The sequence below is a fragment of the Poecile atricapillus genome, chromosome 28 (assembly GCF_030490865.1).
Source record: "Poecile atricapillus isolate bPoeAtr1 chromosome 28, bPoeAtr1.hap1, whole genome shotgun sequence".
Taxonomy (NCBI): Eukaryota; Metazoa; Chordata; class Aves; order Passeriformes; family Paridae; genus Poecile; species Poecile atricapillus.
Genome location: NC_081276.1, coordinates 949,367 through 962,150, shown reverse-complemented (window position 1 = coordinate 962,150; position 12,784 = coordinate 949,367). Strand labels below are relative to the sequence as shown.

At 53.9% G+C, this 12,784-nt stretch overlaps 1 protein-coding gene across 2 annotated transcripts in view; it reads left to right on the top strand.

The window, feature by feature from the left end:
• The first annotated feature begins 3,147 nt into the window (after positions 1 to 3,147).
• Positions 3,148 to 12,784, top strand: part of FBN3 (fibrillin 3) — a 69,330-nt gene continuing 59,693 nt past the window's right edge. For both annotated transcript variants that reach the window (XM_058858612.1, XM_058858610.1), the window contains exons 1-3: positions 3,148 to 3,314; positions 10,827 to 10,909; positions 11,500 to 11,598. In XM_058858612.1, coding sequence (XP_058714595.1) covers positions 3,148 to 3,314; positions 10,827 to 10,909; positions 11,500 to 11,598 — 349 coding nt within the window. The remainder of the gene's footprint in view (positions 3,315 to 10,826; positions 10,910 to 11,499; positions 11,599 to 12,784) is intronic.

Below are 12,784 nucleotides of genomic sequence, written 5' to 3'. Positions count from 1 at the left end.
TAATGGGAATAGTGGGAATGGGAATGGGAATGGGAATGGGAATAGTGGGAATGGGAATGGGAATTGTCCCCCTGCTCAGAAGCGTTGCCAGAGCTGCGTTCCCTGCCCGGCTCCGTTCCCTTTTCCCCAGCACCCCACAAGGGCGCTGTTAATTAGGCCGCTGTTAATTAGGCCGAGGCAGAGCCCTGCAGAGGTGGCAGGGGCAGCCTGGGAGCAGGGCTGGGAACAAAGCAGCTCCGAGGGTTTCAAAGGGAGCAGCGGGAGAAGGGCCCCGGCTCCCCTGGAATCGCTGGGGATGGAGCCGATGGCGCGGCCGGAGCCTCCAGCGCTGGGGTCGGGAGGGGACGGGGCTGGAGCTGATGAGGAGGAGCCGTGGGGGATCCTGGCACCTCCCTGAGGATCCCCTTTGGTTCAGAGCTCCTCCGAACCCCTCAGACCTGGAAATCAGCTGGATTTGGGCTGTCCCGGGAGAATCCCGGGCTTGCACCCCTGGGAAAAGCCGTGGGTGTGCAGTGGCACGGAGCAGAGAGAGGATTTGTGTGTGTTTTATTCTGTGTTATGTGAAGAAAAGCCATGGGCTGTGAGGCCTACAGCACACAGGAAAATCAGGGATTTTTGGTTTTATTGTTTTGTTTTTCCACGGAGCCAAAGAGCAGAACTGAACTCCCAAGTGACAGAGTTCTTCCTCACAAGGAAGGCTGAGTATCTCCAATGTGCTTTTCTTTTTAAAACTATTCATTTTCACAAAATGCTTCTTAACCTCCAAGATTTTTCTCCTCTGGAGCCAAAGCAACTTTTGGGTGTGAAGATCCTGGGCTGGGCCACCTATTCCTTCAAAAATCCATTTTTCCTCCATTGTCTCACTCGAGTTACACTAAAACCAGGAAAACCACCAGCCAGAAAAGCGCTTTTTGATATTTCCCCCTGCTGAACCACACCTCCATCTCCCCGAAACGAAGCCTGAGCCCCAATTATCCCGAATCCCAATTATCCCCCGAGGATAACGGAGGCAGCAGCAGGAATTGGGGCTCAGCCCCGGGAGGAGCAGCGAGGTGAGCCCGGCTCTCCCCCAGCCCCTCCTCGGAGAACTTTGGGCTGGAGAATGTTGAGCTGAGCTACTCCCACCGGCCGGGCCCTCCCCCTGGCCCGATGAGGCTGTACCTTTTCTCCTCTCCCCAGGACCGAGCCTCGCAGTCCCTCCTGCTCTGCCCAGACCCTCCGCTAAACAAAGGAGCTCTGGGCACATCACCAGCTCCACCACTCCAAGGTATTTCACCACTTTCCTCCTCCCTCCGGAGCTGCACAGCTGATTTCTTTCTCTTTATCGGTTCTTTTCTCTGTTTCATTGTGTCTTGAATATTTTATTTTTTTTTAATTCATTCGATTTCACACTCCCAGGCTTGCACTGGAAACGTTTTCCTGCTTCTTTCCCCCCCCAAAAAATCTGATTTTTAGGGCTGGATTCTCTCATTGCTTTCTCAGTGCCTTTCTCACAAGTGGGGTTTGCTGGAATTTCTCAGCGCTGCAAAGAACTTTTGGAGGCTTTTATTCCATTGAAGCTGCGACTCTCTGGCGGCTGTAAATGACTTTTCCATGCCTGTGCGAGCTCTCCGGGAATGTCCCGTGTATCGATCATTTGTCAGGCTCCTCATCCCCCCGCGGGGAAATGGATGCAGCTGGAATTCCTCCTCTTTAAATCGCCGGAGTGCCACAATTTAATGTTTCTTTTTGCCACTTTTTCCCCGTCCATGTGTCCCGTTCCTGGGGAGCTGCGGGACAGGGAACATTTCTCCTTTTGTGTGCCTGGAGATAAGCGGAGCCCGCAGCGCCCGGCGCAGCTCGGGGGGCTGCAGGGAGGGCAATTTTCTTTGTCTCCTTTCCCCTTCCCACTCTCCTCACTCACTGCGTTTGAAACCTTAGAGCCTGAAAAATTCCTGCCCTCGAGAGCTGAGGCATTCCCAGCTGGGACGCTGGGAGCAGCGAGGGAAATTGAGCTTTTAATTATTTCTGATTATTTTAAAAGGATTTTTAGGGTTTGGGTTTGTTTTTTTTTTTTTCTGGTGGGGTTTCTTTGTTGGGATTTTTTGGGGGGGATTTTTTTTGTTGGTTTTTTTCTTTTGGTTCAGACACATTTTCTGTCCTGTCTGGGCTGATTTTGGAGGCTGGGCTGGCCCGGGAAAGCTGCAGTGGGAGAGCAGGGGGGACAGTCAGGGGTGGCTCGGGGGCCTCTCCTTCCCCACCCGGGGCCTCTCGCAGCACGGATTGTTCCCACCCCGGGCCACTTCCAGGACGATTCCTCATTCCTGGAACAACAAATTTTGGGGGTCTCGAGGTGAGAGCTGCATCCCGAGAGGCTCCTGGCCGGCAGGAGGAGGAGGAGGAGGAAGAGGAGGAGGAGGAGGAGGAGGAGGAGGAGGAGGAGGAGGAGGAGGAGGAAGGATGGGCTCCCCACGGGCAGAGCTGGGGGATTTGGGAATGTTCCCCTGGGGATGGGGTTGGATCCTTTTTGGAGCTTTTCCCTTGGGATTTCTCATCTGATCCCAGCCTTGCCTCCCCCCAGCCCGTCCCGGGGGCCACCCCCAGGACACCCCGATATCCCGGGGAGCTCGGTGCTGTGCCAGGGCTGTCCCCAAGCAGGGACAGCTGTGTCCCTCCTGCCCCGGCCGGGCCGGGAGCTTTTCCAGCTCTCCCGGGTCCCCCGGAGCCAGCAGGGCTGTGATGATGGTCCAGAAACTCGAGCTGCTCCTTCCTGACCTTCTCCTCTTGCCCGGAGGACTTCGGGTGCTCTTTGTTTCTCCGTCAGGAAAATAAATGTGAGGCACAACCACAAGTCTTGGACACCTCCTGCTTTTCCAGCTCTTGGGAAAGAAGGGTTTGGCAGCGGTGGGGGCTGGCAGAGGGGACAGCGGGGGGACCGAGCCCCTGCCCCCGCTCCAGGAGGGGCTGCCTGGGCTGATCAATGACTTCAAAACCCGCAAAGTCCTTCAAAATCTATTTCCCCCTCTTTTCCTTCCAGAAAGCGAACTCCAGGACGGGTCCTCGGCACCCGGGGGCTGCTGCCAAAATCCATCCTCCTCCTCCTCCTCGGGCAGCAGGGACCCTGCGGCTGGACAGAGCTCTCGGGGGACGCTCGGGATCGGGGCCAGCATGGGGGATTTGTGGCTGGCCAGGCTCCTGCTGGGCTGCACGGCCGTGCTGGCCGTGGCACCGGCCCGGGGACAGTACGAGGGGGACTTGCAGACAGACAGATTCGCAGCCTTCGAGGAGAGACCCCCGAGCAGGGTGAGGAGAAGGGGCCAGGACTCGCTGCGAGGGTGAGTTGGAGTTCTCGTCTCTTCGGTGGAGCGGATTTGGGGTTGGCAGCGGAGCACACGGAGCTGGGCTGGCAGGATTGGCATTCCCTGAGCTCGGGAAGGAGCTGGAGCTGCAGGAGGGCGGCTCCTGGCACCGGGGACAGCCAGGGAGGAACCCACGGGAGCAGCGCTGGGACCTGAGCTCCCTTTGGGGTCACTCCGGGCTCTGCAGAGCCCCCACACCCTCCTGGTGCGTGGCTTTGTGTTCCCTGCGAGGGTGGGCACACAATTCCCAGACAAGCCGTGGATTGTCTGTGGATTTCCCATCCCTGGAGCATCCCAGGGGCAGTGGAAGGTGGCCCTGGATGGGCTCTGAGCTCCCTTCCAGCCCAAGCCATCCCGAGCCCTGCTGCCTGCGGTTCCCACGTCCCCCGTGGGGTGTTGCCAGCTCGGGATTTGTCCCTGGAGTCCCCCTGGTCCCCGCAGCTGCCGGGAGGGTTTTACCCCTGGGCTCTGCTCGGTCCCTGGGGGCAGCTCCTGCTCCTCCCCAAATTCCTCACCTGAGGAGAGCTCCGGGCCCAGCCGGGCTGAGCTCGGCTCTGCTGCTCTCACACGGTTCCGGCGTTATTTGAAGTTATTGGAAGTTATTTGAAGTTATTTGAAGTTATTTGAAGTTATTTGAAGTTATTTGAAGTTATTTATCCCGCTCTGCTCCCGTGTCCGTGGGCAGGAGCGGAGCGGGCTCCACGCTCGGGGCCGGGCTGTGCCGGAGGCTCGGGGATGCTGGAGAGCTGCTGGAATGGGGACAGGACCCCAAAAAGGGCCGGGTTTGAGCCGTGGGGATGGAGGCATCTCCTCCTGGAACGCTCCCTCCTTTCCCGGCCCTCTGGAGCTGCTGCTGCAGGAAGAGAAACCCCCCGGGAGAAGGGCAGGGAAATGTGTGCGGCTGGAACTGGAGGAATCATTGTTCTCCTGCTCCCAGGGAGGGATTCCTGGTGGGCAGGGCTGGAGCTGCTGTCCCAGGGCTTCCCAGGCTCCCTGAGCATCCCTGGCTTTGTGTCCATGTCCCTCCTTCCCAGCCCTTCTGCTGGGAATCTCCCTCTTTGAATCCTCTGTGTCCCAAGGTCTCGGGACGAGAAATGGGATTTGTGTTAAATAATTCCCTGCTGGCTTTGGGAAGCAGCTCCAGATGTCACCAGGCAGCCCCAGATCCCAGGGATTCCCCAAAATGATGCTGGACCTTTGTCCCTGCAACAATTCTGGGAAGTTCAGTCATGGATCAGCGTTGGGAGGCTGGATTTGATGATCTCAGAGGTTGTTTCCAAATTTAAGAATTCTGGGATCTTCCCTGAGCTGCCTTTTGCTGCTTTAAGGCCTCAGGATCCTTTGCTGCTCTGGAATTTCCCCTTGGTGAAAGCAGATCGGTCACAACTCCAGGTTTGGTTCAGAGTGGCCAAAGGGATGAAGCAAGGGGGAAATGTCCACGAAGGTTGGCTCAGCTCTTCAAATCTGGGGTTGTTCCACAATGTGGGCACGTGGGTGACCTTGACAACTGCATTTTGAGGAATTATCTCTTCTCCAAAGCCACCCAGTGAACATTTCATGCCGTTTATCGTTTAACAGCTCAGGACACCGCTGCAAATATTTGCTTTGGCTTTGCCTTCAGAGCCCTCAGCTTTCCCTTTCAGGGAGATAAACCAGCTCCAGCTCCAGCTCCAGCTCCAGCTCCAGCTCCAGCCCGGGCTCTCTCCTGGCCTGAGCCTTCCCCCAGCGCTCGCAGGAGGAATTTGGGCAGAGCTGGAATTAAAATCCAGCTGAGCTCAGCTGGGCTGGGCTGGAGATTCCCTGGGCACCACCCCAGGCTGCTGAGAGAGGGTGCAAAGGTTTGGATGCTGGGTCTGGATGGAGGAAAATGGACAAATGTGGAGGATTTGCAGTTGGATTTGAGGGTGGAGCAGTGCAAGGTCCTGACTCCCCTTCCCAGGGCTCCTGGACTGCCTGCAGCTCTGCTTTATTTGCCCCCTGAAGGAATTTGATTTCCCAGGGCGAGTTAATCGGAGTTTGCCCTTCCCACGCCTTTTATTCCAGCTCCCAAAATCTTTTACAACATTTTCCTGCCATTCCTGGAGCATTTTATCCGTGGCAGAAGAGTTTTCCTTCCCCAAACACCTGGTGAGGGGCAGACACATCCAAGGACTCACGGGACAGCCACCAACCCTGACAAGATTTGGATTTTTCCCTTCCCTTTGGGAATTTTCCCCTTCCCTTTGGGAATTTTCCCCTTCCCTTTGGGCATTTTGCTGGGTTAATGGTTGGGATGATCCCGAGGTGTTTTCCAGCCCTAAGACTCCTGGGATTTATCCTTGACTGCTTCTCCTTTTCTCCCTCCATCCCCAAATTCTGTTGTTTCCCAAACGGGGTGAGAAAACAGAGCCCCCCAGAAGTTCAGAGAGAGAAATGGGGCTCAGGTGACTTTTTAGGGAGTTTTTTTTTTTTAACTCTGGAAGGTGAAAATACCCAAACATCGGTTCAGTTTCTCTTAAACATCACCCACAAGTGGCACGAAGCATTTCCTGTGGGTTTTGTAGAATCCCAGAGTGGTTTGGCTTGGAAGGACCTCAGAGATGCTCCAGAATCCATAAAAACCTCGGGACTGGGAGGGAGGAGCTGCTCCCAGTCCCTCCAGGTGCCCAACACGAGCTGTCCCTGCTCGAGGGCACCTGGAGACACCTCGGGAAGAGGCTCCAGCAGCTCAGGAGAGATTTGGGCTGTTTCTGCTGGAATTACATTTATTTACAGCCCTTTCTCCCCAGCCTCCTTCAATAAAGGGGAAAGTATGAAATAAACGCAAAGCAAGGATTAAATACAAAATAAACAAGCCTCTTATCCAGCCCTGCTTTCCCAAATAACAATTAATAAAGGCATGGGGAGCAATAAATCCCAGCCCAGGCCCGGCTTTAATCCAGCCTTAAACTCATTAAAGCAGAGACAATTCCAAACTCTCCTGAAGACAAATCCCGTTCTGGGGCAGGATTGGGATGGGATTTTTGCTTTAATGAAGCCTTGAGCAGTTTCCAGGAGCAGGGATGGTTGGACTTCCCGGGACTTTGGGTGTCCAAGGAAGGATAAAAGCCTGGCTTTAAACACATCTCATGATGTCAATAACAAGAAATAATTAATGGTAATTAATTATGCAAGTGAGGAGATGGATGGGGAGAGGATGGGGAGGCAGCGCTCAGGTGCCAAAATTAAAAATTTTGAGGTGGCCAAATTAAAAATTCCTTGTGGGGAAAAGGGAACGGGAGCAGCTTCCAGCTGATTCCTCATTTTCCACTGGGGAATGGAGAGGGAAATGCTGGAGCTGGGGATGCAGGGGGGATTCTCCAGAGTCTCCCTGAGCTTGGGTGCAGAGGAGAGGGAAAGCCACAAAGGGGCCTGGAGCTGACTCTGGGGTGATGTTAAAGATCGAGGACGGAGCTCCAGCACCCCTGGGTGCCCCCAGAGAGGGGCAGAGGGGATTTCCAGCAGCATCCAGAGCCCATCCCTGACCCTGCAGCTCCACCAGAATCAAAGGAATGAAAAGGATCCCGAGCCCAGGAGGAGCTGGGACCTGGGGACCTGCTGCTGACCCTGCTGGTGCCTCTGGCTGAGGACCTCAAAGTCCTTCCCAGCCTCAACAATTCCCTGATTCTCTGAACCAAGGTGCTCCTAAGAGCCACCAGAAGATGAAATTTCCTAATTTTTAACTCAATCCTGGATTTCAGGCAGCCAGAACCCCTCATGGAGGGGGAAAAAAGAGCTTTAACTGCGACTGAAACACTTAAAAAAAACCAAATTAGCGAAAGAGCCCCAGATTTCCTCCAGGAAAGGTGGAACTGGAGCTCTGCCCCTGGGATCCAGCCACCTCTGGAGCACATTCCTGCTTCCAGCTCCACGTCTCAGCCTCCTTCCCAGCGCCAGGGCTGGAATACTACGAACAACACCGGCAACAACGAGAAGGCAGCACTTGGAAACCTCTGACTCGAGACTTTTGTTCCTCAATTTTCCTCGGGCCCTGATTTATGTTGTGAAATGGTTGATCTTGGCCCCCTGGCCGTGGCTGGGTTCTCTTGTTTTTGGCAGGGGGAATATTGGAATGGCAAAGGAATATCTGGCAGAGGAGCCAGAGGTTGTATGGGTTCTGTCTGGAAGTTTTAAGGGTTGCATTTGAAGTTTTGATTTATTTCAGAATTTAAGGAGGGGAAAAAAAAAAAAAAAGAATGGAAGAGTTGGTAGTGCTGCTTTCCAAATGAAAGTGTGAAGTAGTTCCTGGAAATCTGTTGGGTTTTTAGTCTTTTTTTCAAAGGAAAAGGTTCCTTGTTGGTCTGTAGGGATTGAATTAAATGTGCACCAAGAAGGGAGATTTTCCTCCCATCACTCAGAGGAGATGTGGGAAAAACTCAATAAAGGGGAAAAATGTCCTTGTGGGCAAAGCAAAGGTGTTTAACAAGAGTTTATAGATCCCCCTCTTGCTGAAAAAACATAAAATAGAAAATGATCAGGAATATTGAGCTTGAACCCAGAGCAGCTGGAACCCAATCCTGCACAGCCTTTCAAGGCTTCTCTTTTCCCTCATTCCTTTGATGGAACTGAACAAGAATAATTTAAAATATTAATTCCAGCTCCCAGGGGTGAGGCCCTGGAAGAGAATTCCCAGAGCAGCTGTGGCTTCTCCATTCCTGGAAGGGTCCAAGGCCAGGTTGGAGCAGCCTGGGACAGTGGGGATTGTTCCTGCCCGTGGATTTGGATGGGATTTAATCCTTCCAGCCCAAACCAGTCTGGGATTTTATGACCCCGTGTTTCTACGTGCTGAAATTGGAATATTTTTTGTGCTGGCAGTGTCACACATCCAAATTTCTGTTGCAAGTTCTGAGCTTTGTGGCTTTTCCTGGTGGCACAGACATTCACCTTTAAACCCCAAACCAAAAAGAACCAAAAGTAATTGGAATTGTTGGGACTTGAATCCATTTTCAAGTCCTCGGGAGGTTTTTGCAGAGCCAGGGACGGGTTCCAGCTGGGAGGAATTCAGAGCCCCCTTTGCAGCACCTTGTCATTATCCCCACACTGGACAGGGGCAGCTCCGGCTTTTCCAGGGGGATTTCTGGAATTTTTCCATTGCAAATTCCTCATCAAACACAGCCAGGCCCGGGGGAGCGAGCAGAGGGCTCCTCAAAGGGAGAATTCTCGGCAATAAATCCCTTTGGCATTTACTGGGGGGATCTGGTGAGTCCAGCAGGACACGGACGCACCGAGGATCCCAAAGCCAGAATTGTTTGGGATCTGTTCCCACAATCCCAAACCCCTCTGGGGAGGGGAAGACGCTTTCCCAAACCCACCCTGGCATTTGGCAGCAGCTCTGCTCCCCTGTGACCCCCCCGGGGCTCCCGAGCTGTCCCCAGCCATTGTCAGAGCTCATCCCAAGGGAGCAGCAAAAATCCGGGCACGGAGCAAAACCAGAGCGAATCCTGAATTGGAGAAAAGATTTCCAGCTCGGATGGAGAGGTGGGATCATTGTCCCTGGAAAACCACAGGCTGAAGTCATCCACATTCATTTTGTTTGAGTTTCACAATGAGGGAAAGGCTGCAGGGAGCCACAAATAATCCCAAAAGAAACTTCCCTGTTTGTTCCTTAAAGAGGATTTTCCGTGGATGGCAGGGACGGCTTCTTTTGGCACCGCAGATCCTCATTAACCTGGAATTAGGAAAATTGGCACCGATGAAGCAAAAGCTGCCCCTGGATGGTTGGGAAAATGGTCAATGGACATTATTTTATAGGTGAACGAGTTGGGAATTGGCTGCCTCTGTTCCCGAAGGGTTTGATTTTCCCCGCAAATTCCGCTTGGGATGAGCAACTTGAGGAGAGAAGAATTTTCCAGTCAGGGAAAGGACAGGGAAGGTGGGAACTGGGAATTCCACTCTGCTCCCGCCCCGGAGGAGTGGGCAGAGCAGGAGAGAGAATTCATGGCTGGAGTCACACAGAGAACACAGAGAAAGAAAGGAAAAAAAATTGCTGGGAAATATTGGGATGTTCCCAAAATATTGGGAAAACTGAATGGATCCCAGGGTCAGGAGATGCTGGAGAGGGAGCGGCGGCTCCCCTGGAATCCGAGCCCGCGGATTCTCGGATTCCCCCGGTTTTCCTCCCTCTCCAGGATCCGGGAGCAGCCGGGACCGAGCCCTTCCCAGCTCCTTCCTCCTCCCGGGGCCTCCTCCCGGTGCTCCCGGAGCCTTTCCCGGCTCCCCGCGGCCCCATCCAGGCTCCACCCGTGTCCTGGAGCGGGGTTTGGGGGGCGGCTCCTCCTGACGAGGTTTCCCGTCCGATTTTTCCCATCCCAGGGCTCTTTTCCAGGGTTTTTCCCTCTTTTCCAGGGTTTTTTTTCCCCTCTTTTCCCGGCTCCCGCTGGAGGCAGCGCATCCATTGAAATTCCCGCTGGCTCCATCCCTTCGTGTCTCCGATCCCGGAGGGTTTGAGGCGATGCCCAGCGCTTCTTTCCCCTCTGTCCTTCCTTAGCATCCCTCTGTGGGTCACACTCACCTCATTTGCATAATTCTCATTAGCTAATGAGCCCTTTCAGCGGCACAAAAGGTGAGAAGGGACGATCCATCCATGGAAAAACGCCCCAGGGCTGCGCCAGCTCTGGGAAAAAACCCCGAGCTGAGAGGAGGGGGAAAAAAATCCTCTGGATTTTTAAGTTAAGTTTTCAATTTTTTAATTTTGTTTTTTAATTCTGTCCTCATCCCTGGAAGGGTCCAAGGCCAGGTTGGACGGGGCTTGGAGCAGCCTGGGACAGTGGAAGGGGTCCCTGTCCCCATCAGGGGTGGAATTCCATGAGTTTTAAAGTCCTTCCATCCCAAACCGCTCTGTAATTCCATGGTTTTAAGACATCCCTTTCATCCTGACCTTCTTTCTGATGCAAATGCGGGATCCCAGCTCGTGTTTCCCAGCACTGAGCAAACTGCTGATAACTCTAAACGCAATTTTATCCCAAATTTGCTGAATTTGATATTTTTTCCCCCCCTCACAAACCAGCGTTGTCCTTCTGGAGTGATTGCTTTGGAATCTCATTCCCTTCTCCCTCTGGGTCATTCCTGGGACATCATTCATCCCAGCCCGTTCCGAGTGGGTTCTCCCCATGGTTTATTTTGAAACGCTGCTAATTTTTAGCAGATGCTCAGCAAGGTTCACTTTGGGAGGAACAATTGGCTTCCATCTCCCAGGATCCCTGCATGAAATCCTTGGATGAATCCCTTTTGGAAAGAGCTGATTAAAACTACTCCACTTTATCCATTCCACTGAGCTCCCTTCTCTCTCTGTCCCTGGCATTGACAGAGATCAGTTCCTCTTCCTCCACTGATTTTGACCAAAACCTCCCAAAATTCTAAGCAGGAGGGAGATGTCCCACGGGGAGCTCTTCCCTGCTCTCCTGCAGAGCCTGGATTTATCCAAAGGCGTGGGAACAGAGGGAAAAACCCCAAACTGTGTTTGATTTTCAGCCCAAATGTCTGCGGCTCGAGGTTCCATTCCTACTGCTGTCCCGGCTGGAAAACTCTGCCTGGAGGGAACCAGTGCATTGTCCGTGAGTATCCCTTTTTCCCTGGATCCCCTGGATCCATCTGATCCATTTCCCTGCTCCCAGGAGCTGCCAGCCCGAAGGAATTCCCAGCTCAGGTCGGGGCAGGGCTCCTGGGAATCCCCAGCTCTGCTAATCCCGATTAAAGCTGGGTGGTTCCAGTTGGTCCCAGTTACTGAATTCAGTCTTTAATTCAATTTAATTTAATTTAATTCTCCTCTCCTGAGGTGCCACCGTGTCCCTTGGCAGCTCCTGTCGGGACAGGAGGCTCCTGAGGAAGGGATCCCTCGTTCCCATGGAATTGATGCCACCAGAGCTGTGTCCCAGCGGGAATTTCTATCTCCAAGGGGCCACGGGAGGATGGCTGAGATAAATCCCACCTGGATTGGGAGTTTTCCTTCCTGTCGGGGCTCTCCAGGGCTGGTGTCCCGCATTCCTGGGGGATGCAGGGTCCCTGCCCATGGATGGGATGGGATTTCGGGTCCTTCCCCCAGAGCTGCGCCAGCCCCTCCCTGCGGGATTCCTTTCCAAGGGATGAATCCAGAGCCGGGTGTGAATTCCCGAGGTGTAATCGCAGTGTCCTTGTGTGCTCCCAGCAATCTGCAGGAATTCCTGCGGGGATGGATTCTGCTCCCGGCCCAACATGTGCACCTGCTCCAATGGACAGCTCTCCCCGAACTGCGGCTCTGCTGGAGGTGAGGGAATTCTCCTGCTGCTCTCCCAAAGGGAACGGAACCGAATCCCTGCACTTCCACCCCGAACTCCCCAAATACCCCGGGTTTCAGAGCATATTCCGTGTTTTGGGGTGCTTTCCCTGAGGGCTTTCCCTGCAGAAATTCGGATTTTGGAGTGTGTTAAGGTCTCGGCTGGAGAGAGCCATCCCAAGAATTAATTTTCCCTCAGTGCCCAGAGGAGCCTTTGTGATGAAGTGACCCCTCAAATCCACGGTCCGGGGGTGTCTGGGAGAAGGGAATTCCCGGGATCCGCTTCCCCAGAGCCAAATCTCCCGGCAGATCCCCCCTCGGCCAGGGGAAGCTTCTGGAGCCACCAAACTCCGGGAGCCAGGGTCCATGTGGGAGCAATCAGGGAGGAATTCCAGGAATGCCGAGAGCTGTGCATCCATCTGGGAACTGGGTCCTGCCATTCCCTGCTCCCAGAATTCCCACAAATCCGCGGCAATCCACAAAATCAGCCCCGGAATTCTCCCACTCGGACACTCGTGAGTGGACGGGCGCTCGGCCCCAGCTCTTCCCTGCCTGGAATCGGTGTTGGAGGAGCCAAGGCTGAGCCTCCATCCCACAAATCCGGCCCTGGAGCTGCCAGATCCCTCCTCCTCCTCCTCCTCCTCTCCCCAGGAGCCCCAGCCCAGCTCTCCCTGGGGTTTTTTTTGTGTGAAATCCACTTCTCGCACCATTTGCTCTTGGAGTGCTCGCACCTTCCAGAGGGGGAATGTGCTGTTCCAGGCATCCCAGAGGGAAATTTGTGTTAGTTCCTCACCCCTGAGCCCCAAACCTCCCTCTCTGGGCTGCTTTAATCCCAAATTCCCTAAAGATGGAGTGAGGAAACAGTTAAAGGCTGAGGACTCGGTGTCCACAGCAGGATGAAACTTCCCGATTTATTTATTGCTATTGTTTTCCTGCGGTGCCTCAGTCACATCCAGCGGGTCATAATCCAGTGGGAAAGCTGAGCTCTCACATGGAGGAATGGAGGATTCGTGCTTTTCTTTCCAAATCCATGAAAAAAAACCCCTCTCCCAGTAACTGGATCTTGCCAAGGAGGCCACGTTGTGTTTGCAAAAGGAGGAGAAATGTCTTAAAGTTGATGGTTTTCCTCCACCAAGGAAATTCCATCCCCCAAACTCCCCAGAAGGCTTTGATAGGG